The sequence below is a fragment of the Trachypithecus francoisi genome, unplaced genomic scaffold (assembly GCF_009764315.1).
Source record: "Trachypithecus francoisi isolate TF-2019V2 unplaced genomic scaffold, Tfra_2.0 Lachesis_group15, whole genome shotgun sequence".
Lineage (NCBI taxonomy): Eukaryota > Metazoa > Chordata > Mammalia > Primates > Cercopithecidae > Trachypithecus > Trachypithecus francoisi.
The window spans coordinates 114,109,415-114,135,741 of NW_022681460.1; the positions used below are offsets into that span (position 1 = coordinate 114,109,415).

Here is a 26,327-nt window from a genome sequence, read left to right on the forward strand (position 1 = left end):
GTCCCAGCTACATGGGAAGCTGAGGCAGGAGAATGGCGTAAACCCCGGGGGGCGGAGCTTGCCGTGAGCCGAGATTGCACCACTGCACTCCAGCTTGGGCGACAGAGCGAGACTCCATCTCAAAAAAATAAAAAATAAAAATAAAAAAAGTTTTTCATTTTGATAAAGTTCAATTTACAGTTTTTAATTTCATAGATTATGCTTTTGGTGTTGTATCTAAGAACTTGTTGCCAAATCCAAGTCATATAGATTTTCTTCTATATTTCCATATACAAGTCTTATGCTTTTATGTTTTACATTTAGGCCTATGATCCTTTTTGGTTAATTTTTGTGTACGGTGTGTAGTGTGTTCAGGTCCATCTTTTTGCACGTGGACATCCATTTGTTCTAACATCATTGTTAAAGGACTAGTCTTTGTTTTTTAATTTATTTTGTAGAGATTGGGTCTCACCTTGTTGCCCAGGCTGCTCTGAAACTCCTGGGCTCAAGCGATCCTCCTGCCTTGGCCTCCCGAAGTGCTGGGATGGCAGGTGTGAGCCACAGCGCTCGGCCTCCCAAAGTGCTGGGATGGCAGGTGTGAGCCGCCGCGCCCAGCCCAAGGCTGCTCTTTGTCTGTGGAGTGACCTTTGAACCTTTGTCAGCATTTGTTCCCTCTGTGTGTTGGGTTGGGGCAGCGGGGCTATGTCTGGGCCCTGTCTTCCATTCCCCTGAGTTCTGCGGCTCTTCTTTAATCAGTGCTGTGCTGTCCTCATGTGGTCTTGATTAGCTTCTTAGTAAGTCTTGAAACTGGGTAACCTGAGTCCTCCACCTCTGTTCTTTTCCAGATGGTTCTGGCTATTTTAGTCCCTTTGCCCTCCCATGTACATTCTAGAATCGGCTTGTCAGCCTCGGCAGAAGCACCGACTGGGTGTTTTGGTTCAGATTGTGCTGAATTTATGGATCAAATTGATAGCTTAATGGTTTTGATTCTTTCAATCCATGAACATGGTCTGTCTCTTCGTGTAGTTAGATCTTGTTTCATTTTTTAAATCAGTGTTTTGTAGTTTTCCATGTGCAGATTCCGTTTATACTTTTTTAGATTTATAAACGCATGGGGAAAAGTACATGTACTAGCTTCCTAGCTGTCTACACAGACACCATTCCAAACTAGCACGCACAGTTACACAGACGTGGACCCCAAGCCAGCTTCCTGCACGCAGTAGGCAGCCGCATGTACTTCTGGGGTTGCTCTTGTGATATTTTTATCATTATGCAGTATCTTCTTTCATCCCTGTGTCATTCCTTGTTCATAAATCGACTTTTTTCCTTTTGAGACAGAGTCTCTGTCGCCCAAGCTGGAGTGCAATGGCACCATCTCGGCTCGCTGCAGCCTTCTGGGTTCAAGTGATTCTCCTGCCTCAGCCTCCCAAGTAGGTGGAACTACTGGGGTGCACCACCACACCCGACTAGTTTTTGTATTTTTTTTAGTAGAGACAGGGTTTTGCCATGTTAGCCAGGCTGGTCTTAAACTCCTGACCCCAGGTGATCCACCTGCCTTGGCCTCCCAACGTGTTGGAATTACAGGCATAAGCCACTGTACCCAGCCCTTAAAACTACTTTTTTTTTTTTTTTTTTTTTTGAGGTGGAGTTTTGCTCTTGTCGCCCAGGCTGGAGTGCAGTGGTGTGATCTTGGCTCACAGCAACCTCCGCCTCTCAGGTTCAAGCCATTCTCCTGCCTCAGCCTCCGGAGTAGCTGGGATTACAGGCATGCAAGACCACGCCCAGCTAATTTTTGTGTTTTTAGTAGAGGCAGGGTTTTGCCATGTTGCCCAGGCTGGTCTCAAAGTCCTGACCTCAGGTGATCCGCCTGCCTTGGCCTCCCAAAGTGCTGGGATTATGGGTGCGAGCCACCGTACCCAGCTCTTAAATCTACTTTTTATGATGTTAATAGAGCCACTTCGGCTTTCTTTTGTTTATTTTTTTATTTTTATTTTTAATTTTTTTCAGCCATAGTGAACTAGATCCAGCTTTCTTTTGATTCACATTTGCATGGTATATCTTTTTTACTTTTAACCTACTTTTTCATTCTTCATGTTTACACGTGGGAATGTGGTTCTCTCGCCTGTCGTCATCTCTGGGTAAACATTCAGTATTCTGCAAACACTGACGTCCAGAGGATGTGAGAAAGCCGGTATGGAGTGGGCACCGTGAGACATGGACTCGGAGACCTGTGGATGTGAGAGTGCCGTTGTGGGGTTTGTGTGGAGGGTAAGCGTGGCTCACCTGTGGGCTGTAAGTGTCAAGCCCTGCAGCGTGTGCTGGGAGTGACGCCATTGTCCAGAGCCAGGGTCATCAGGGTGTGTTTCGTCATGGTGAACGCAGAGTGCAGTCCGGATGGTCAGCTGACTGTCTGTGTGTAGCCAGGCACGCATTTTATGTACACGTGTCTAGTTTGTGTCCGTGTGTGTGCGTGTATACACACACTGTGTCTGCTGCAGGCACGCATTTTATATACACGTGTCTAGTTTGCGTCTGTGTGTGCGTGTATGCACACCCTGCTTGCACACTGCTGGAGTCCGTGTGTATGCGTGTATACACACACTGCTTGCTTCCTTGTGTGTGTGTACACACACGCTGCTTGTGTCCATGCGTGTGCATGTATACACACACTCCTTGCGCACTGCTTGAGTCTGTGTGTATGCGTGTATACATACACTGCTTGTATCCGTGTGTGTGGTGCATGTACACACGCCGCTTGCTTTTGTGTGTGTGCGTATATACACACCCTGCGTCTGATGCAGGCTGAGTTTTCCCATATTTCCTCCAAGATTTTGAGAAAGTACTCAGACTCCTGAGTCTGGGGTTTGGACCCCAAACTGTTGGCCAGACTCTGCCTCCCCTTCCTGCCCCGCCCCGCCCGGCAAGTCTGAGCCACACCCACGGTGTCCACATGTGGTTTGTTCTTAGTCACGCTTGCTTTGTCTTCTTTTCCTTCCAGTCGTGGCATTCCTGGTGGCTTTCCATCAGAACAAGCAGCTGATCGGTGACAGGGGGCTGCTTCCCTGCCGAGTGTTCCTGAAGAATTTCCAGCAGTACTTCCAGGACAAGACGAGCTGGGAAGTCTTCAGCTACATGCCCACCATCCTCTGGCTGATGGACTGGTCAGACATGAACTCCACCCTGGACTTGCTCGCTCTTCTCGGACTGGGCATCTCGTCTTTCGTCCTGATCACGGGCTGTGCCAACGTGCTTCTCATGGCTGCCCTGTGGGGCCTTTACATGTCCCTGGTCAATGTGGGCCATGTCTGGTGAGTAGGAGGAACGGGGCAGTGGGAGCGCAGGGCTTGCTGTCACTTAGCACACACGCCGCAGGTCTCCTGGCACTTGGAAAGACTGGACGAGCGTTCATCTTAAATTCATTCAGGAGGGTATCATCATTTTACTGAGGCTACCTCAGAGTAGCCAGTCCACCAGCCACAGCAGCCACTCATCCTCAGGGTTAAAACCCCATCTCTTTGCAGTAGCACGTCTTTACTTAAAGGACTGCATTGCCATCCTGCTGGAGCCAGAGGGACAGAGAAAGGGAGGCAAAAGCAGCGGGGTCCATGTCTGTGTGGGCATGTAGGAGGCTGGTTTGGGGCAGGTATCAGGACGTGTAGGAGGCTGGTTTGGGGTCCGTGTCTATGTGGACGTGTCAGAGGCTGGTTTGGGGTCCATGTCTGTGTGGACGTGTTGGAGGCTGCTTTGGGGTAGGTATCTGTGTGGACGTGTTGGAGGCTAGTTTGGGGCAGGTGTCTGTGTGGACATGTAGGAAGCAGGGGGTGTGCTGGCTCCTGCGTGCCCAGCTTGGTTCCACTCTCGGTGGGACAGCGGGGCTTTGCTTGGAGACTGAGGATGGCTCTTGTGTCTTTTGTGGGCGGGAGACAGGAGGCCGCCAGCTCAGGGCTGAGTGGTCGGAACCAGGACCCTGTCCCAGGATGGAAGGCTGCGATGGTGAGTTGGCGCAGCCAGGGCTCAGCCTTGGGCGTTGGGGCCTGTGTTTTCCATCCTGGTCAGCACGGCTGAGCTGAGGTTGGAGTGTCTGGGGCCGGCTGTGCTTCCGGGAGCCTGAATGCTCTGCCTCCAGCCCAGCTCCTGTGGCTCTGGTGTTCCCAAGTGGGAGGCTCGGGTCGCTGTGATCTGGGCTTGGCGGCACAGCCCAGGCCCTGCAGGCTCATGCAGGGAGGGCTGCAGCTGGCATCGGGGCACCTGTAGGGAGGGTCCCCACTGTGTGGCTGTGCTGGCGTGGGCACCGCTGCCAGGTCCAGTTGCTGGTGTTTCCTCAGATCTCAGCTACACTTGAGTGTGTCACCTCATTCAACAAGCAGGTCAGACAGTGTCACCAGGGCAGGGCAGGAGGCCTGGGGACGCCTTGGGCACCCACGACATGGCGCCGCCTTGGGGCCTCTCCACAGCACACAGGCCTGACTTTGCGGAGGGCCCATGAGCTGTCAGCACAGGCTGAAGTGGTGTGCTGGGGTCAGGCGCTCTCGCGGGAGTACGCAGGGCTGGGGCCACGTGCAATGCATATGGCTGTTTGTGGTTTGCCCCTGAAGCCTCAGGCCCTGTGACGCACGTCCCCTACACATGACATTCACCTGAGCCGTCTCTGCGAGGGTGGCCTGGTGGGGGCTGTACTGGTAGGGCGTCTGGACGGTGAAGCGGTTTTTCCCCCTTCCCCCCCGCGCTCTTGGTGAGGACGTCACTGTACAGGCTTCACTGGAGGAGTGAGGTTCCTTCCACCCGCCTCGGGGGGCTGCAGGAGTCGTGAGCCCGCCTGCGCAGGAGGCTTCTCTCTGCTCCCCGTTTATCATTCGCCTGAGCGTGGCTTGTGGCAGCGTGGACTTGCACGTTTTTGTTTTGGTACTTTGGGGGTCTGTCTTCTTGGTCTAGAAATGTAAACATCTAGGGGTTTGGCAACATTTATGACAGAGCCCCACAGCTTAATAACTGTTGCATAAAATTCTAAGTGATTTTAGAGAGGGACTCTGACTCTGCTCAGAGCTGGCCTTCCCGTTACATAAAGCCACTCAGCCTTGCAGGACGCCAGAGCCCTGAGCACAGCGTCCGCTGCAGTATCTGAAGTCGCTTCAGCTTTTCCAAAACGTTGGCTCTGACTCTGTCGTCTGCACTTGGCTTCGGCAGTGGCCCTGCAGGCTGCTTTGCTGCCCTTCAGTACGGCAGCACCGCCATCCCTTCCCCACCATCTCGACCCCAGAAGGAAGGAAAGATTCTCTCCAGGAACTTGGACTAAAGTCGGGACACCTCAGGGGTCCTCCTTCCTGTGGAGGGAGCTGCCCTTGGAGCTTCCTTCCTGGGCAGGAGGGATGGCGGCTCCATTTCAAAGAGTGCTGAGAGCAGCGCCAGGGCTGGAGGGGACGCTGGGAGGCCGCCAGCGCCCAGGGACACCGCCGTCGGTGCTCCATTTCTCACTGATGATTAACACATGTTTGGACTCCAGGACTTCGACGTAAGGAGGTTCCACAAGTACCTGTAATACCTTTTCCACCGCCTGCCCCTGCGTAGCCCCGACTGGGTGGGTGGTGCCCTCCCTGGCTGGGCTGCAGCCAGTGTCTCTGTGTTAGCGCGTGGGAAGGGGTTTGACAAGGCGTAGGCATACTCCATGGAAAAAGTGGCATCCTCTTCCTTTCACAAGGTTCAGGGACCCCGTGGTGGGAGGGGTGGCGGTTGCCACACAAGGCCAAGCACTGAGAGAGCCCACCCTGGGCGTCTCCTCTGTCAGCCGGGTCATGGTCGTGTCCTGCTTCCAAATGGCGTGGGAAAAGCCAGACCCTGTTGCTGTGTGCTGGGTGTCTTTGTCTGGGGTATCTGACTCCTGCGTAGCGCTCGGTTCCTGCCTGTGAGCTGATCTCTGAAACAACAGAGTTACCTTCCTGGCTAGACGGGGATTAGTCTCCAGAGCCCGGCAGGTGGGTGAGCATCTCTCATGTGGGAGCCTGTGTGTGTCTGCTGGCAGCCTCAGCACACAGCAGCCTCAACGTCCCAGGCTCAAGCAATGCTCCCCGTGCAATTTCCCAAATAGCTGGGACTGCAGGCGCCCAGCACCACACCTGGCTAATATTTTTATTTTTATTTTTATTTTTTTTTTTGAGGCGGAGTCTCGCTCTGTCGCCCGGACTGGAGTGCAGTGGCCGGATCTCAGCTCACTGCAAGCTCCGCCTCCCGGGTTTACGCCATTCTCCTGCCTCAGCCTCCCAAGTAGCTGGGACTACAGGCGCCCGCCACCTCGCCCGGCTAGTTTTTGTATTTTTAGTAGAGACGGGGTTTCACTGTGTTAGCCAGGATGGTCTCGATCTCCTGACCTCGTGATCCGCCCGTCTCGGCCTCCCAAAGTGCTGGGATTACAGGCTTGAGCCACCGCGCCCGGCCTAATATTTTTATTTTTTGTAGAGATGGATGTCTCACTATGTTGCCCAGGCTGGTCTTGAACTCCTGGGCTCAAAGTTTAATACTCCTGACTCAGCCTCCCAAAGTGCTAGGATTACAGGCATGAGCCACCGGGCCCAGCCAAATATTTTCTGGGTTTTTTTTTTTTTTTTTTTTTGGGACAGAGTCTCGCTCTTGTCACCCAAGCTTGAGTGCAGTTGTATAAACTCAGGTCACTGCAGCCTCCATTTCCTGGATTGAAGCGATTCTCCCACCTCAGCCTCCCAAGTAGCTGGGATTATAGATGGGCACCTGCACCACACCTGGCCAATTTTTGTACTTTTAGTAGAGACGGGGCTTCACCATGTTGGTCAGGCTGGTCTCGAACTCCTGACCTCCAGTGATCCACCTGGCTCGGCCTCCCAAAGTGCTGGCATTACAGGCGTGAGCCACGGTACCCAACCTCCAATTTTTTTTTTAACCTAACAAGAGATATGTATTTCTTTGACTCCAAAGAGTACATCCCATAATCATCACGGCGCACTAAAGGGGCAGGGATGACACTTGAGAAGAGATGGGGCGTTCAGGGCGCTGGGGCCGTAGACAGGGCGAGACTTCAGCAGGCAGCAAGGAGGCCAGCAGCGGACATGGGGAACACAACTGCCATCTGGCCCTTGCCCACGCGGGGTGGCTGTGGTCCTGTGGACTGGGATAGTGGGGCACAGTGGCAGGGGCAGTTTGAGGGAGAGGATGTCTCACATTGAAACAATACTTTAAAATAAGAGATTTGTCTTCATGGCTTCCATGCCTGTCCATGGTGGAGTGGCAGGTGCAGGACCAGCCTCCGCACTATGAAACCGTCAGCAAGTGAAATAGCAGATGGCACAGGTGCCCAGGACTGCTGTCCCTGGAAAGGAGATACGTAGAGCGTGGCCTTGGTAGCCCCAGCCTTCTGCCTGAGCACCTTGTACACCGCAGCTAGGGCACCCGGCAGAACACAAGGCGTCTCCGAGCTCAGGAGGCAGGGATCAGAGTTGAGGGTAGCTTGCGTTTGTGCGGCAAGGCACCAGAGTAAAGGAGCTAACAGAGACATCAGCACGGAAACCTACACGGGTTCCCCTAAGTTTTTGGGTTTGTTCTAAGCTATGAACATGGAGAGTGAGAGTCTTTGAGGGTTGGTGGAAAGTGGCAGGTAGGGAGTGGTGACCTTAGTGGTGAGTCTGAGGGTCCCACAGTGCTGGAAGATAAGCCTCCCCATCAGCCGGTCCAGAGGCGACTTGTGTAAGACCCTAGGCACTCAGCCCATGCCCCCAGAAAGGCCACATCTTAGGAGGAGGGTTCCTCTCGCCCTAGAAAAGGTCTGTTCTAGACTGACCCTAATTGAGCTTTTGGAAAGACCAAGTTCGTCTTCCAGTGGCTCAACTGCTTACCAGACAGACTCATTCACTCTCCAAAGGAAGCAGACAAAATTAACCTCTCAGTGATGTTATGATCTTTCCTAATAGCTAGAATCAGAAACTACTACACAAGGAAAGAAACAGGAAAATGGGATCCCTATACAGCAAACTAACAAGGTCACGAGAAACTGACTGTGATAGCCAAGATACCACAAGTAGAACAGAGGGTTTAAGGCCTCCATTATGGGTACACACAAGGGCTCAAGGGAAGTAGTCCTCTTTTTTTCTTTTTTCTTTCTTTTTTTTTTTTTTTTTTTTTTTGCAACAGAGTCTCACTCTGTCCCCCAGGCTGGAGTGCAGTGGTGAGATCTTGGTTCACTGCAACCTCCACCTGCTGGGTTCAGGCGATTTTCCTGCCTCAGCCTCCCAAGCAGCTGGGATTACAGGTGTGTGCCACCACACCCAGCTAATTTTTGTATTTTTAGTAGAAACGGGATTTCACCATTGTTGGCCATGCTGGTCTCAAACTCCTGACCTCAGGTGATCCACCTGCCTCGGCTTCCCAAAGTGCTGGGATTACAGGCATGAGCTACCACGTCCAGCCTAGTAGCGGTCTTAACGAACAAACACGTGGGAAATTTAGCGGAGTCTCTGAATCTTTGAAGAAGAGCCAGTTGGACATTTTAGAACTGAAAAGTACAGTATCTGTACTGAAAAATCTGTTGCATGGGCTTAATAACAGGTTGGAGATGGTAGATGAAAGCCTCAATGAATTTTAAGAGAAATCTTTAGAAATTATCCAAGTTAAAGAACAAACACAAAAAAATATTGAAATGAGTGGAGTGTTAGTGACATGTGGGATAACACCAGGTGGTCTAACATACATGTGATTGGAGCCCCGCAGAGAGAGGACACAGAGAATGGGGCATAAAAAGTATTTAAAGAAATAATAGCTGAACTATGTAAACGTATAAATCCAAGAAGTTCAGCATACCCTAAGCAGTAGAAGTAAGAGGAAACCCTATCTGGGCGTATTGTGGTCAAACTACCGAACACCAAAGGCAACCTCTCGATAGCACCCAGAAAAAAAAAAAAAACGTTACACTCAGAGAATAAAGATTCAAATATGTCTGGTTTCTTATAACCCCTGGAGGTCAGAGGACGGTGGACTGGCATCTTTACAGTTCTAAAGAAAAACGATTGTCAGCCCAGAGTGCTGTCCAGTGACAGTATCCTTCAGAAACTTAAGTAAAATAAAGACATTCTCAGATAACTGAAAACTGAGAGAAAGCTTTGCCAGCAGGCACACCGTAAGAAATGTTAAAGGGGCCGGGCGCGGTGGCTCAAGCCTGTAATCCCAGCACTGTGGGAGGCCGAGACGGGCGAATCACGAGGTCAGGAGATCGAGACCATCCTGGCTAACACGGTGAAACCCCGTCTCTACTAAAAATACAAAAAAAAACTAGCCGGGCGAGGTGGCGGGCGCCTGTAGTCCCAGCTACTCGGGAGGCTGAGGCAGGAGAATGGCGGAGAAGCTCGGGAGGCGGAGCTTGCAGTGAGCTGAGATCCAGTCACTGCACTCCAGCCCGGGCGACAGAGCAAGACTCCGTCTCAAAAAAAAAAAAAAAAAAAAAAAGAAATGTTAAAGGAATATCTTCAGGCTGAAGGAATTATTGCTAGGCAGAAACTCATCTATAGAAAGGAGTAAAATCCACTGGAAATGGTAAAGGTAGGTAAATATGAAAAGTTCTCTGTTTCTTTTTTTCTTAATTTATTATAGACACAACTAAGGCAAAAACTGTAATATACACGACATTAGCGCAAAGGAGGGAGGGGATCCTTCCTGAATCTGTAAAGTCACTGGCTCTCTAAAGTCTACGTGAAGCGGAAACTATTAACCCCAGGTCTGTTGTGAGCAGGCGAGAATGCCTATTGTTAGGCCTCGGGCAATCACTCAAAGTAGTGCGAAGATATGGAGCTGAGGAGCCTGTGGAGTGACTGAAATGGAGTGTTAGACATATTTGCTTACAGTAAGAAGGCAGGAACAGAGGAACGGACGAAAAACCAGATGAGACTCTGAAAACAAAAAACTAACCAATCAGCCGTATCAATGATTACATTAAATGTAAGTGACTAAATCTTCCATTTAAAAGACAGAGGTTTAGAATCAGGCCAGGCACGGTGACTCACTCCTGTAATCCCAGCAGTTTGGGAGGCCAAGGCGGGTGGATCACCTGAGGTCATCAGGAGTTCAAGACCAGCCTGGCCAACATGGTGAAACCTCGTCTCTACTAAAAATACAAAAATTACCCGGGTGTAGTGGCTTGTGCCTGTAATCCCAGCTACTCAGGAGGCTGAGGCAGGGAGAATCACTTGAACCCAGGAGACAGAGGTTGCAGTGAGGTCAGATCGTGCCACTGTACTCCAGCCTGTGCAACATAGTGAGACTCCATCTCAAAAAAAAAAAAAATCAATTTGAAAAAATCAAGTATCAAGTATATGCAGTTTTTTTTTTTTTTTTTTTTTTGAGATGGAGTCTTGCTCTGTCACCCAGGCTGGAGTGCAGTGGCGCGATCTCAGCTCACTGCAAGCTCCGCCTCCCGGGTTCACGCCATTCTCCTGTCTCAGCCTCCCGAGTAGCTGGGACTACAGGTGCCTGCCACCGTGCCCGGCTAATTTTTTGTATTTTTAGTAGAGATGGGATTTCACCATGGTCTCGATCTCCGGACCTTGTGATCCGCCCGCCTCGGACTCCCAAAGTGCTGGGATGACAGGCGTGAGCCACCGCGCCCGGCCTAAGTATATGCAGTTTTCAAGAGATATGCTTTAAATATAAAGGTACAGATTAGTTGAAAGAGGAAGGATAAAGTTAAAGAGGGACAGACGACATAACTGTACTGGAAAACTAGAGTGGCTGTATGAACTTTAGACAAAGTTAAGTTCAAGACACGGAGTGTTACCGGAGGTGTACAGAGACATTTTGTGGTAATAAAAGAGTTAATTGATCACAAAGACATAAAGGCATCACATACTGGAGCTCACAATATATGAAGCAAAAATTGCAGAAGTCAAGGAAGAAATATACAAATTCACAATTCTGTGTGGAGATTTTAACATCAGTCACTTTCAGTAATTGAAATAACAACTAAACAAAAAAAAATGAGGACATAGAAGATCAGCACGATACTATCAGCCACTTTGACATAGTTGATGAACCCCTTTACCCTGAAATACTTACGAGTGTGTTTCCTGAGAAGCGTGTTCTTTTCATTCCCGCAGGGATCCGCTGCAGTAAGTTTAATGTGGTTGACGTTCTGTGACTGCATCTCTCGCTCATTTTCCAGTTTGTCATCTGACCTAAGAATAATCTTCATAGCATTTACTTTCCAGAGTAGGGTTAAGCGCTGGGTTTAGTTGTCCGGTCTCTTCTGGGACGTCCATCTTTTATGACACTGATATTTTAAAGTTATGCATCCCTTTAAATAAACGGTGTTCCTCTTTGGGGTGTGCCCGCTGTTTCCTGTGGTTGTCTTCCCGGGCAGGGTGCTGCCTGTGGGGAGGACCCTCCCACGCCACCTGCCTTGTCCTCCATGATGCTGGTCCCCGGTGGGTGAGCCTGTGCTTTGATGTGGTTATCCAGGAATGGAGATATGTCCAAACCACTTCCCATGGCCCTGTGAGAGACGATTGGCAGCATTCCGCAGCCATGACAGTGACCACGTGGGGAGGCTTCAAATAAGAAACATTTACTCTCCCACAGTTCTTGAGGCCAGAAGTCCGAAATCAGCGTGTCAGCAGTGCCAGTTCCCTCCGAGTCTCTATGGGAGGGTCCTTCCCTTCCCTCTGAGTCTCTACGGGAGGGTCCTTCCTTGTCTCTTCCAGTCCCTGGGGGCTCCGGGCGTCCCCGGCTTGTGGGCACATCACTCCAGTCCCTGCCGTTTTGCCATCTCCTCTTTAGTCTGTCTCAGGGTTCCTGGTACCTATCTCTGATAAGGACACCTGTGATCAGATAATCCAGGAGGCCCTCACCTCAAGATCCTTAATTACCTCCACAGAGACACCTTTTCCAAATAAGATGGGGTTCAGGAATTAAGATGTGGACATGTCTTTCTGGGGACCTCCTTTTAGCCCACTGCCTCGGGCTTCTCTGTAACAAAAATGGGCCCAGATGGCACATCCTGTTTTATTCGCTGTCTATTCACTTAATTCCTAAACAATTTTCATTACCTAGTCCTTATGACAATATTGGAAATAACTAAACTTTTTTTTACTTCCCATCAAATCGCAAGCATCTTCCCATCTCGCCGATGTTGTCTGACAGCAGCTTTGGGCAGCGTGTACTGCTCCTGACAGAGGCAGAGGCCACATGGAGCGCGGTCTGGGTTGCCGCAGAGACAGCAGGGTCAAGGCCTGACGCTGGCAGCCTCAGCAATGCACCGGTCGGGGCCTCAGCTGCCACGCGCCCATCTGGACTTCCGCTGCTCAGTGGAGTGTGTGGTGGCCACAGGGCCGTCTGTTACATGAGTTTGCTCATTGCGCCAAGCCCACTGGCCGGCACGTTGGTGGTGGTTCCTGGTTTTTTACTGCTGGAAGTGGCGCCTCAGTGGCCAGCTTTGTGGCGTAGGGATATTTTGCAGGGTTGTGACTTAGTGAGTGAGCTCCCAAGGTGGACGGCTGGGGCAGGGTGTGCGTGGTGCCTGGTGGACGGATGCCACCAGCCTGCACCCAGGGCTGCATGCTCACGGCGGGGACAGCGTGCTGTTGTCCTCTTCCCTACTCAGAACATCCCATTTCCGAAAAACCAGAGTGTTTATAAGTGAAAATAATGTTATTTAAATGCACATTTCTCTGCCAAGTAATTTTTCTTTTTTTTGCTCTTTTTTGTTTCTCTGGGGGTTTGTGTTTTGCCTTTGCCGTTCCCCTTTGGTGTGAATGTTCGTTGTTTCTCCATCTGTAAGAGGCCCTGCTGTCCGGGAACTGGGCCCTTTGCCTCCAGCAGAAGGTAAACGCGCGTGGAAGGTGCGACCCCTCGGCCGCATCCCATTCTGCACGCGACGGACTTTGCTTTCTGCACGGGGTTCCTCTGTGGTCCAGTCTGCCGTCTTTCCCCACTTTCTTTTTTTTTTTTTTTTTTTTTGAGACGGAGTCTCGCTCTGTCGCCGGGGCTGGAGTGCAGTGGCCGGATCTCAGCTCACTGCAAGCTCCGCCTCCCGGGTTCACGCCATTCTCCTGCCTCAGCCTCCCGAGTAGCTGGGACGACAGACGCCCGCCACCTCGCCCGGCTAGTTTTTTGTATTTTTTAGTAGAGACGGGGTTTCACCGTGTTAGCCAGGATGGTCTTGATCTCCTGACCTCGTGATCCGCCCGTCTTGGCCTCCCAAAGTGCTGGGATTACAGGCTTGAGCCACCGCGCCCGGCCCCTTTCCCCATTTTCACTGCTGCCTTTGGTGCTGCGTCCAAACAGCCTCCAGCACTTTTTCCTTACACTTTTAAGGGCTATTTACATCCTCTTTTAAATTGCTCACCTGTAGTGAATGGAATATGTACTGTGAGGTCGGTTTTCGCACAGTAATGGGAGCACCGCCCATCCGTCCGTTCGTCTGTCTATCTGTCCGTCTGTCCATGGGAGCCGCGCACGCACTGGGTGCTCCCTGCGCTGCCTGGCTTCAAAGCCCAGGTCCTCCCAACAGCTCTGGGACCTGGACTTCCTCTTGGCAGCTCCAGTAAGTGGCAACAGGCAACAGATGTTTGCGAAGACACCTCTTGTTATTACCATTTTATTTTCTGTGTTGTATGAACTTAAACATTGGGGTGGCAGCGGTCGTGTCTGCAGTGAGCCAGTTGCCTCACTGGCGCTGATGACCTGGTATGTGTGGTCCAGCCCCGTCCCCGCCGTCCCCGCGAGCCGCTGTCCAGCCCCGTCTCCGCCGTCCCCACGAGCCACAGTCCAGCCCCATCCTCGCTGTCCCCGCGAGCTGCCGTCCAGCCCTGTCCCTGCAGTCCCTGCGAGCCGCCGTCCAGCACCGTCCCTGCCGTCCTCGTGAGCCTCCATCCAGTGCTGTCCTTGCCGTCCCTGCAAGCCACCGTTCAGTCTAGCACTTCCCTGTGCCAGGCAAGCCATGGCCCTGCACAACGGGACCCAGCATTCCGACATTGCCAGTGCTAGCTGCCACCCCGTTCTGGTGACTGGGTGGGAGGCACAGTGGTCTGGTGGGTGCTGCACCCCCTCTCCTGTGGGGTGGGTAGACATGGAAGCCCCCCAGCTGTTCTCACCCAAAGGTGCTGTTCTTTTCCTGTGGTATTTTTGTTGGTAACTTCTGTAAATAAATCTACACGTTTGGCCTTCACCACATGACAAAGACTTGAGTCTTGATGATGTGGTCAGCTGCAGACACAAGTCAGGAACCCAGGCGTGGTTCAGGAGAACATGGTTCATGATTAAGTTCCTACTACACACTTTCTAGATAGGCCTCCAGCAAAGTTCTTTGTGCTAGGCCAGAAAGTGGAAGATTTCTTACAAATTTACAACTAGCCTACCCCAAAATGGGGAGCATAAAATTTAACAAATATTTACATGAGGCCTTTTTACAGATGATAAATAGCTGGAACCGAATGTGCTTTTAAATCAAAGGCTTCCTGTAGAAACAGGAGCCCTGTGAAGTGCAAGGGGGCAGGGCCTGTACTGGGGCCATGTGCAGCATCTGCAGGCCATCCGGGGTCTTGCTGCCTCCCTAGCACAGAGACCCCAACGGCCTGTCAGTCGGGTGTGGGGGCTTACGGGGGAGCAGGTTCCTGACCTCACAAGGCAGTCAGAGGGAGCATGTTAACCCCGACCATCCAAAAGCAAAATCTACGTCCCACCATGTGAGGAAGGACTTGAGTTTCTTTAAAGAACAAAACAGCAGAACAAACCCCAAAAGAACTCCATGGAGTCGGTATCTTCTAACGTAAGTCCCAACTGTTGAAAATATGATAAAAGCTATGAAAGTAAGTCGTTTTAGTTTTTCATGTCATTACCTTAGCTAAAACCTGCTATTTAAAGAATCTTTTATCAGGCAGCTTTGAAATTCAAAATTCAAAGCAGGTGAAGTGACAGAAGAATAGGTTTTGAAACACCCTCAGCCGACGTGAAGGCAGCTGCATCTGGGCTCATCCCATCTCCGCTCAACACTTGTATTTTGGTGGCACTGAGTCACTGAAACTCTTCCAGGCCTTGGTCCCTTCTGATAAAAGCGTGAGGCTGCATCTTTTTAGATCGGGTCTCTTGCCCTGTCGCCCAGGCTGGACTGCAGTAGTAGCGCGATCTTGGCTCACTGCAGCCTGAAACTCCTGGGCTTAAGCCATCTTCCAGCCTTGGCCCCAAAGTCACTGGGACTACAGGCGTGCGTTACCACACCTGGCTAATAAAAGAGCAAAGCTTTTATTCTTTATGGATTTTAAAAATCAGCTCCTTTTCCTTTCTCTGTTCAACTAAGGTTATGTATTGGGAACATTTTGGGGGTAAATTTATTTCTAGCATTAGCCAGTATGTACAGCGGCTGCATGGAAGGTTTTGGTCATGGAAATGGGGGCAGGGAGTGCATCCTGCAGTCCATGGGGTGCGCTCTGTCCCTCCCAGCCTCCTTCCTCAGTCCACAGGGTGCCCTCTCTCCCTTCCAGCCTCCTTCCTCAACCCATGGGGTGCCCCCCTCCCTCCCAGCCTCCTTCTGCAGCCCACAGGGTGCCCTCTCTCCCTCCCAGCCTCCTTCCTCTGGAGTGAAAAGCAAATCCAGACTTAATCCTCTTTTACCTATAAATAGTGTGGATCTCTACCGGGTAAGGGATGATTTAAAAAGACATCAGAGCCGCTGAGGCAGCCACACACCTGATGTGGTTGAAGAATGAGCCTTCCAGCGCTCTGTCCCCACCCACCTCCCTCACAGCTCAGATGTCGTTTGTCATGGCCTTCGCTGTGTTTTTATTGTAATGTCAAGGGGGAAAATCACAGACATATTCAAAGGTCGGATGGTGTAGGGAGCCCTGGGACGGGCAGTGGGCCCTGAGGGCCTCCCACACCCTGTAGCCTTTCATTCCTACAGATTTCATTAGGCAGCGTTGCTGCTTAATGTCTTTAGCGAGATGTACTTCACATACCGTAAAACTGCATTTAAAGCAAGCTTGTCCACACACGGCTCAGGATGGCTTTGAATGCGGCCCAAAGCAAATTCATAAACTTTCTTAAAACATTATGAGTTGTTTTGTTTTTAGCTCATCAGCCATCAGTAGTGCTAGTATATTTTATGTGTGACCCAAGACAATTTTTCTTCTTCTACTGTGGCCCACGGAAGCCAAAAGATTGGACATCCCTGATATAAAGTGTACAAGTCAATGTACATATTCATGGACTCTGATGCCATCAGCACCAAGTTTAAAACATTCTGGCCGGGGCAGCTCACATCCGTCATCCCAGCACTTAGGGAGGCGGAGGCAGGAGGATCACCTGAGTCCAGGAGTTAGACCAGCCAGGGCAACGTGGCAGAACCTCTATAGAAAATACAAAAATTAGTGGGGCATCATGGTGCAGACCTGCGGTCCCAGCAACCTGGGAGGCTGAGGCGGGAGCATTGCTTCAGCCCAGGAGGTTGAGGTTGAGTAGTGAGCTTATGCACCACTGCACTCCAGCCTGGGTGATGGAATGTGACTGTGTCTCAAAAACAAAAAATTCTGATCAACCCCAGAAGACACCTGGTGATCTACGGCCTCTGTCTGTGGACGGGCCTGTTGTGTACATTTCATGTCCACGAACCACATACGGTGCGTTCTGCGTCGGGCACGGCACTGAGCACCTGAGGCAGGGCTCCTCCCACAGGCATCGGTGCGCCCTGCCCGCCTCTTGCAGGACCACAGTGGCAGAGGGGGTTTCTTCTGGAGCCCAAGGGTAGGTGTTGCTGTGAGGTGGGGTGGGGTTAGAGAGGCCAGAGGCGGAGGCAGGTGTGGGATGTGTTGGAAGCTGTGTGTTCGGTGCATGTGGGGGGGCTCCACGTTTGTGATTTGGGGTCCTCTAGACACGCATGCTGCTTGCCTGCAGCTCCGCTGTCTGAGGGTGAGAAGCAGGTCACAGCATCACTGAAGCCCCTTTTGGTGGCGATTCAGGCCTTTCCCAGCCTTTCCCACCCATTCCTTTCATTCAAGATCCGTTTTCTAATGATCTGCGCTCGAGGTCATGTGATGTCCTTACATTTTCAGATTCCAAAGGATGACATTTTTGGTGGCATTTAATTGATGCTGCAAAAAAATAAGTATTAATTCACTCATCCGCAAAATACGTGTGTTTAATTTCTATGGGTGCATCATCGGTGTATCTGGGAATGTGTTTTGGTTGCCTGTTCTGGGCCTGCCTGTGTGCGGGCCGTGGGGAGGGGCTCCTGTTCCCCTAATGCCCAGCGGGCAGGTCCCCCTGGCAGGGTTTCCCTGACCCCACACTGTCCTGGGCGCCGGGGGGGGCTTCATTCGGGGGGAAACTGGATTTTGGTCGAGACAAGCCAAAGTGTTAATACGCGTTTCTTTCGTTTTTCAGGTACTCCTTCGGTAAGTGAGATGCGCTTAGAGAAAGCTCTGCGAGAGCTGAGCGTTGTGTGTTTGGTATGTACTTCACACACTTTTCCTGGCCTCTCCCGTTCCTTCGCCTTTGCCATCAGCCTTCCCAGTATGCACAGATGGCAGTGGTGAGCGCTTGTGATCTGATCCGTGCCTCCTCCCTGGATGCGGGAGCTCCTGGGCTCCCAGGTCCCAGGCACCTACAGACGGATGGCCACACGTGTGATCGTGGGCATCTCAGAGGTGTGGTCTCCCCACTGCTGCCCTGGAGCAGAGGCAGAGCACCCACGGGCCCATCCCCCGTGGACACTTAGGCTGTGTGCACCTCGGCACAGAGAAGGTTCATGTTGCTCACGGCGCTAACGCGGGTGGGCACTTTGGCTTGTGCTTTGTTTGGTGGAGGGGATCAGAGGTCCTCCCTATCCCACACAACACAGTCAATACTGGAGGATGGGAAGAGGGCAGCTGCCCAGTGGACAGGACAGGATCAGAGGATAGTGGGTGTACCCTCCATTGGGCCCAGAGGCCTCCAGAATGTCATGGGACACACAGTGGCTTGATCAGTGGACCTGATTCCAGGACCTTGGGAAGGATGAGCACTCCCCACCCCTGCCTTTCTCCCTGACCTCAGGGTGCAGGTGGAGGGACCGGTCTCTGCTGGTAAAGGCCCTGGCCTGGGCCTCTCACTCAGGCTGTCTCTGCCCTGACCTCTCTGGCTGTCGGCCCCTTCCTGGGAGAGCAGGGGTGGCCTGTCTGGGCGTGGATCTTTGCCTGCCCCTTTCACAGTCTCAGGCCTTAGGGCCTGTATCCTTGCGGTAGAGGTCACTGTCTTCATGCCTTTATTCCTCACATATTTTCATTCCTTTTGAGCACCAGAGATGCTGGAAATTTGGTTTGAATCAAAGAAAGGAAGAACATCACAATCTGTTAAAATGTAAATATAAAAGAACCTTATTCCTGATTTTAATCACCTTAAAAGGCAGGTACCTGTCATTGCAGAGGACCAGGCCACCTCGGCCACTGTCACTCATGGGTTTCCTGGCTGCTGGGTGCCGCCTGGCTCAGCGTGCACTGTCACGGTGTGCGGCTCTGCATGCTTACATCTGTTCATTGTTTCCATGTTTTTCTTAAAGCAAGAAGCAGTGAATTATTTCAGGAATTCCTTTTCCATTTGCAAATCTGACACGACCTGGTCGGAACCAGCTGGTTCTGTGCCCACCAGTCGCGTGGCTGCATCAAGGGAGCAGAGTGCCCACGAGTGTGGGAGCGAGTAGACGTAAGGAAGCGCGTGCGGCGGCCTCAGTCCCAGGCCTCCCCCCGAGTGCACCAGGAGGAGCGAGTAGACGTAAGGAAGCGTGTGCGGCGGCCGGAGTCCCAGGCCTCCCCCAGAGTGCGCCAGGAGGAGTGAGCAGACGTAAGGAAGCGTGTGCAGTGGCCTGAGTTCCAGGCCTCCCCCAGAGTGCACCAGGAGGAGTGAGTAGACGTAAGGAAGCGTGTGCGGCAGCCGGAGTCCCAGGCCTCCCCCAGAGTGCGTCAGGATGCATTTAGTACCAAAATGCCCACAGAGAAAACTATATTCTTCAACACTTAGATAAACAAATCTTTTCTTAGTAAATTTTATTTATTTAAAATTACAACAGGCCGGGAGCAGTGGCTCATGCCTATAATCTTAGCAGTTTAGGGGCTAAAGCTAGATCACTTGAGCCCAGGAGTTCGAGACCAGCCTGGGCAACATAGCAAGACCCTATCACCACAAAAAAACTTTAAAAAATTAATATCGTAAATTACAACAGTATTATTTTTTCCTAGTTCTTATGAGGAGCGAAACCTTTAGGTCCTAACACCTGTATTTAGCGGGAGAAGTCCCTGCTGTCTGATGCTGTGAATCCTGAGCAGTGATCATGAAACCGAATCCTGTGAGGCCAGTGCACACGGCCAGCACCGCTGGGGCCATGCGCAGGCAGGGGCAGGCTCAGGGAGCAGCAGCCCACGTGTGTGTGTTCCTTGTGAGGGATGGGCCTGCGAGTGCTGCCCTGTCTCAGCACCGAGGCCACAGGACCCATTGCTGAGGATGAGAAGGCCTGGAGCCCACCCTCCCCGTGCCTTTGCCCGTGAGGCCTCCTGGGGAACATAGCCTCTCTAAGTAGGGTGTGGGGGAAGCGCCTGGGGAAGTGGACTCCAAGAGGCATTGCTGGAGCGGCAGAGGCCGCCCAGGGGCCGGGTGACTCTGGAGCCACCCTCCCGTGTCCCCAACCACTTGCTGAAGCAAAAGCAATGGGGTCTGCCTGGGGGGTGGGACGTGAGCCTGTGTGGCCGTCCTCAGGGGCTGTGCTTGTGCTCCCAGCGGACGGAAGTCCGTCTTCTGTGCCCTCGCCTCCCTGGGTGTTCTCAGGTGCGCGTCACACATTCTAACGGGTTCTTTAGTGGCAGGTGGTCGTTGTAGGGACTCAGAAGCGAATCATTGACTCGTTAATGTTCATGTTTTCCGCCTGGGAGTCCTCGTGAGCCTGAGTTTCATGTTGTGTCTGACCCTGCAGCAGCTCAGCACGTCACTTTGGACTGTCGCTCAGAAATTCAGAAGACTCATAGTAGCTTCGGCAGAGCTCTCCCTGCCTTCCGAGTGGCCACGCGTCTTTGAACTCTCTTCCCTTCCCTGATCTTGGAGAACATAGAGCTGCCAGTTACTGAGGTATGACGCCGGGTGCTGGGCCTCAGAACAGCTAAACCAAAGGCACTGGAAGGTCAGGCCTCCTGATCTGAGACCTCTGGGGAGGCTCCTTTCCTGTGGCCTGGTTCGGGGCGGCCTGGGAGAAGGCAGTTTGTGCCTGTGCTCCTCATCTCATCCGAGTCACGTGTGCTTCTGTGTCCATCTCAGTGACCATCCTTGTCTTCATTTTGCACAGTGGGCTTTAGTGGAGATCAGGTGGCTCTGGCGGGGGGGGGGGGGGTGGGGGGTGGGGGCGGTTACCGGGACCCTGCGGCCTGGTGAGCAGCATCCTCCAGTAGTATGCGCCCCCAGGTAGCAGCCAGCTGTCTCCAGGTGGTCCAGGCTTCCAGGGCACCCACCTAGCCTGGCCACTGGCACATGTGTTTTTACAATTAATTGAAGCTAAATAAAAAGCTCTAGTCCTTGGTTGCGTTGGCTGTACCTCACGTGCTCTGCATATAGCTGTGGCTTCCCCGCTGGGCGGTCCCAGGCCTTTTTTTTTTTTGAGACTGAGTCTCACTCTGTTGCCCAGGCTGGAGTGCAGTGGCGGCAATCTTGACTCACTGCAATCTCCGCCTCCCAGGTTCAAACAATTATCTGCCTCAGCCTCCCAAGTAGCTGGGATTACAGGCGCCCACCCCCAGGCCCGGCTAATTTTTGTATTTTTAGTAGAGACGGGGTTTCACAATGTTGGCCAGGATGGCCTCCATCTCCTGACCTCAGGTGATCCGCCCACCTCGGCCTCCCAAAGTGCTGGGATTACAGGCATGAGCCATTGTGCCTGGCCCCAGACCATTCTCAACCCAGCACAGTCTGCAGAAGCTGCCAGTCAAAGATCCTAACATTTCACTAGCAGCAAACCCTGTCTTCTGAGGGCTCACGGCTGGGTGTGGGCTCCCCGGGACATGCTCTCGCGATGCTGTGGGCGTGAGCGGGACCGGCCTGAAACACACGCAGCCGCTCTTAGTGAAATGGCGGCCAGCTGGGGAGTCCGCTCACCCCCTCCGCTAGTGTCTTCCTTTTTCTCAGGGTGACCACACCATCCACAGAACGTTTACGTTTCTTTTCTTTTCAAGTCAGGGTCTTGCTCTGTCGCCCAGGCTGGGGTGCAATGGCACAATCTCAGCTCCTTGACCTCCCAGGCTCAGGCCATCCTCCCGCCTCAGACTCCTGATTAGCTGGGACTACAGGCGCACTGCCTTGGCCAGCTAATTTTTAAACTTTTTGTCAGGATGGGGTCCCACTGTGCTGCCCAGGCTGGTCTTTGGGTCTCTGTTCGCATCTCTCTATTGTTGTAAGAGCACCTCCGGTGAGCTCGCCTGCTGCTGTCCTGGGCTTTGTGTCCCAGGGCCCTGCGCCCCGTTCAGACAGACGCGACTGCTGGGCAGGAGGAAGCCACGTTCGTCGGGGCCGCGCTTTCCAGGACACAGGAAAACCACAATATTTGTTAAGCCCCATTCTGCCGTCCGTGTTTCTGCTGGAGTTTAGATAGAGCTGAGCTTTGAGGGCTGCTGAGTTTGGTAACATTCACTTCAAAGAAGGAGCCTGACAGCAATGAATTCCGCAGCCCCAAGCGCAGCAGCTTCCTGCCGCCTGTAGTGAGTGCACCTTTTGATATTCAGTGAGCCTGGATCTGGGAGTCTCTGGAGCCTCCAGCCGCCCTTGTGCATTGGAAAGGATGCAGGAACCCGAGAGGACCCGCAGCAGTGAGTGGCGGGGCTCCATGGGGCGGCTGCTTTCCCTCCAGGCCCAGGCCTCTTTTGCTGGCAATGCACTATCCCCCAGTGTGTGGGCCTGTCCCCCCAGCTTGGCCCCATCCCCCGAGTGTGGGCCCCGTCCTCCAGCGTGGTCCCTGGCTCCCCGCACAGTCCCCATCCCACATGGGGCATCATGCCTAGCGCCGGGTTCTGTAAGGAGAGCAGGCTCTAGGAAGGGGCTCCCGTCTGCAGTTTGGTGAGGTTGAAACAGCAAAGGCCGCAGCTGCTGTTCGGGGACTGAGACCAGGGCCGGTCCCCAGTGCTTCTGGAGACACTTTCTGGCCCCTCCCAGGCCTGGACAGCCGGGAGGGATAGCCGGACTTTCAGGCATGGGCGCGGGATGGGACAGCATTGTGACCCCACTGGCCGCTGGGATGTGACCAGGGGAAGGAGAGACTCCTGGTGAGGGGTCCTGAAACCAGGGGGCAGCCTTGTGTGAGGAGGGGGCTGCGGCAGGGCAAGGCTTCCTCCGGTTCAGCTCCCGGGCCATTTTGCAGGGTCCTTGTGCCCAGATAGAGTCCCAGAGGAAGACCAACAGGTTCCCAAGGCCTTTGGAGTGTTTTAGGCCCCCACAATGGTTTTGTAATTTATGTGTGATTTTAGCCTGATGGACTTGGGTGTGTGTAGGTGTCTTCTCCAGGTGATCCTACTCCATCTTGCACCACTGGGTCCCCTGGGGGTATGGGGTGAGTTCGTGGGGCGTGAGGATGGGCATGTGGGGCGTGGGGTGGGCTTGTGGGGAGTGGGGATGGGCTTGTGCAGGGGACCAGGCGGTTGATGGTGACTGCCTGAGGGGAGGGGCTGGGCGCCTTGCCCCCTTGCTGCCTCAGGGTGAAGTGAGGGTGTCAGCTGGGGATGTGCAGAGGAGTGAGGGTCCTGGGACCCAGGGAAGGGTTCTGGAAGTCTCCACCTTCCTAGGATATTCCTTTGTAGGAAGTGGGTTCTGTTTCTTACTACAGTCCCATCCAGGTGAGCGTTGGACAGGTCAGGGCCTGAGGGAATTTGGGGTCCTTGGAGTAAGAAGCTTCGTTGATGAATGATTGGTTTATCCTCATCTTCTGCAAGGCCAGTGCCAGCTGGTCTGGGGCCTTCCTGTCTGCTGGGCCAGGTGTCCGCACAGACACACAGGCGGCCTGGGTCTCATTGGGATTGGACTGTGGTTAAGCTGAAAACACGTGGAGGCCGTGGGGGGATGTGCACGTAGCGGGTGTGAGGAACGAATCTCAGCGGCAACAGGTGCTCCTGTGTGAGCCGCGGAGGCGGGACGGGTGGGCTGTCCCCGCGTCGGGTGCCTGTGCGGGGCGGCGGCCTGGGGCTCGTTGCAGGCTGTGCTGGAACTCAGTTGTTTGTGCTACATTAGGAGGCTGTCCCAGCACACCGGCCCTCCTGGGTTTCGCTGCTGTGCTCTTGCCAGGAGGGAAACTTCCCCACCTCTCAGGTCTGTTTTCTAGGCGGTCCCCACGCAGGCCGAGTGTCACTGGGCGTGTGCGGGGCCCCAGACACCAGCCTAGGGAGTTTTCCATTGCGGCAGCACCGCTCGCCAGCCGTTGTGAATTAAATACTCCGTGTGACCCTTCACCCTTGCCACTCTTAAATTCATGCTTTAAAAACAGTGTAATGAGGGGTTTACTGGCCCAACTGGAAGTTTTTATGAAGCCCTGTTAGTGCTGGAGCAGAGCCTGCCTGCAGGAAGCCATTGCTGGGTGAGCTCTGAGCCTCCTGGGCTGTGCCAGACTCCACCAAGCAGCCCCAGTCCTCGCCATGCAGAGCCCTCCTGCCCCTTTAGCTGATGGCCCTTCCCTCCCCTTCCCAGCTCCCAGGGTCAGGAATGCAGTTTCTTTTAATTCAATTATTCCCTAATCAGAGGCAGCCTTGATGGCCTCCGCCGGGAACTGGCCCAGCTGCCAGGCTGCAACCAGTGGCTGAGCCAGCCCCTCTCTGGGTCCTTTCCGCCCCACTCCTGCGTTGATTTAATTGCACGGCCCCTCCCTGGGGGAGAAGCATCCTGTAGAGTGTGGTTCCAGAGGGTTCCCTCAAACCGGAGGCAGAGCCCTTCCCCGTCACCTAGGGCTGGAGTGACCGTGGACCTAGGAGGCAGAGCCCTTCCCCGTCACCTGGGGCTGGAGTGACCGTGGTCCCGGGAGGCAGAGCCCTTCCCCGTCACCTAGGGCTGGAGTGACTGTGGACCTAGGAGGCAGAGCCCTTCCCTGTCACCTGGGGCTGGAGTGACCGTGGTCCCGGGAGGCAGAGCCCTTCCCCGTCACCTGGGGCTGGCGTGACTGTGGTCCTGCGTGTCTCTGGTCTCAGTGTCTGGTTGTGTCTTCATAGGAAGGACAGGGAAGCCCACTTGGGTGACTTTTAGAGCCCCCTGCGTGACGTGAGCTAGCCGTGAACCATTTCCACGGGCCATTTCCCAGATGAGAAAGGGCTCTTAAACGGCTTCTGCTGCGTCCTCACCACGAGTGGCCCCTGGTTGGCCATGAGAGAAGGAGAGGCTGCCCTCAGACTCCACTCCATCTCTGGAGGCCTCTGGGCCTAAGTCTTCGCCTGGAGGCAGTAGCCCTTCTGGACTCTCCAATGCTGTCCACTGGGGTCTTGGGTCTTTCTTGGCTCCAGGAGTGGTGTTCTCGCCTGGTGGCTTCTCTGTCACTACTTACCAGGCTGTCTGTCTTCCTGGGCTGCTGGGACACCACCGTAGGGCCAGGGTGCTGCCCAGGGAGGACTCGGGGAGAGGAGAGGTGGCACATGGGGACCCGAGGAGCAGCTGGCACCCTGGCCGTGACCTGCAGGCTCCCTGGGGTCCTACATGCAGCCGGCACAGTGAAGGAGAAGAGGAAGCCTCTGGGTGGACGCCAGGGCCCCTTAGGGTGTGTGCTGTGGTGCCAGGTTCCACCTTCACACGTGTGTGTGCACAACTTTGGTGGGCACTTATTTTTAGTGTAGTCTTTTTTCATCTAGTTTTCATCCACCCTATGTTAACCTCCTGGTTCAGTCCGTCCTTATCTTCATGCCAACTCAGATTTGTATCCAACCGCAGACATATGCAAACACACGTGCACACATGCACACACAGACACGTATGCAGATCATATGCAAACACGTGCACGCATGTGCACACAGACACGCAGATCATATGCAAACACACCTGAATGCGTGCACACACACATATGCAGACCACATGTAAATGTGAACACATGCACACTTATGCAGATCATATGCAAACACGTGCACACATGCACACACAGACACGTATGCAGATCATATGCAAACACGCACACATAGACTATGCAGATCATATGCAAACGTGCACACATGTGCACACACCCACGTATGTATATCATGCAAATGTGCACACATGCGCACATAGACATGTATGCCGGTCGTGCAAACACGTGCACATATGCGCACACAGACCCACGTATGAGGATCATATACAAACGTGCACACATGTGCACACACGTAGGCAGATCATATGCAAACAGCACACACGTGCACTATGTAGGTTATATGCAAACACGTGCATGCATGCACACACAACTATGCAGATCATATGCAAGCACTCATGCACAGACACGTATGCAGATCATATGCAAACACATGCACACACAGACCCACGTATGCAGATCATATACAAACACGTGCACACACGTGCACACATTTGCAGATCATATGCAAACACATGCATCCATATGCACAGACACGTATCCAGCTCATATACAAACATGCACACAAGCATATGCAGATCGTATGCAAACAGCACAGATGCACACACAGACATGTATGCAGATCATATGCAAACACGTGCACGCGCACACAAGGCACATATGTAGATCACATGCAAACATGTACACAGACATGTATGCAGATCATGCAAACACGTGCCACACGTATGCAGATCATATGCAAACACGTGCACACATGTGCACACAGATACATATGTAGATCATGTGCAAACATGCATACATGCACACACATAGACACATATGCAGATGCACACACAGGATTTAGGGGTAAATGTTTGCTTTACTCAAACAGGGCCATATTAGATACATTTCTTTCATTGCCTTTTTTCCATTTACTAATATCTGATGGAAATTATTAAGTTGAACCTAGAAAAAAAGGATGTATATATAAATAAAAATTATATATATATAATTTTTTTTCTGAGACAAGGCCTTGCTCTATTGTCCAAGCTGGACTGCAGTGGCACAATCACAGCTCATTGCAGCCTCGACCTCCCCTGACTCAAGTGATCCTCCCACCTCAGCCTCCCAAGTAGCTAGGACCACAGGCATGAACCACCACACATAATTTTTTTATTTTCATTTTTATAGAGACAGGGTCTTGCTGTGTTGTCCAGGCTGGTCTCGAACTCCTAAGCTCAAACCGTCCTCCTGTCTTGACCTCCCAAAGTGCTCCAGGGGATTACAGGCATGAGCCACCACGCCCACCGAGAAAACAGATTTTAAAGGCCGTTTTGTCTCA

The 26,327-nt window shown here is 52.7% G+C and overlaps 1 protein-coding gene across 7 annotated transcripts in view; it reads left to right on the forward strand.

The window, feature by feature from the left end:
* LMF1 (lipase maturation factor 1) overlaps positions 1-26,327 on the forward strand; it is a 104,205-nt gene that overhangs the window by 11,880 nt on the left and 65,998 nt on the right. For 5 of the 7 annotated variants that reach the window (XR_004443090.1, XR_004443091.1, XM_033236317.1 and 2 more), the window contains exons 2-3: positions 2,978-3,287; positions 17,359-17,369. Coding sequence is in view for 4 of the 7 variants with exons in the window: in XM_033236317.1 (XP_033092208.1) it covers positions 2,978-3,287; positions 17,359-17,369 (321 nt within the window). In the remaining 3 variants the exon portion in view is untranslated. Of the gene's footprint in view, positions 1-1,367; positions 1,410-2,977; positions 3,288-17,358; positions 17,424-26,327 lie in introns of those variants that run through there. The other 2 variants (XM_033236320.1, XM_033236322.1) reach the window with 2 other exon arrangements.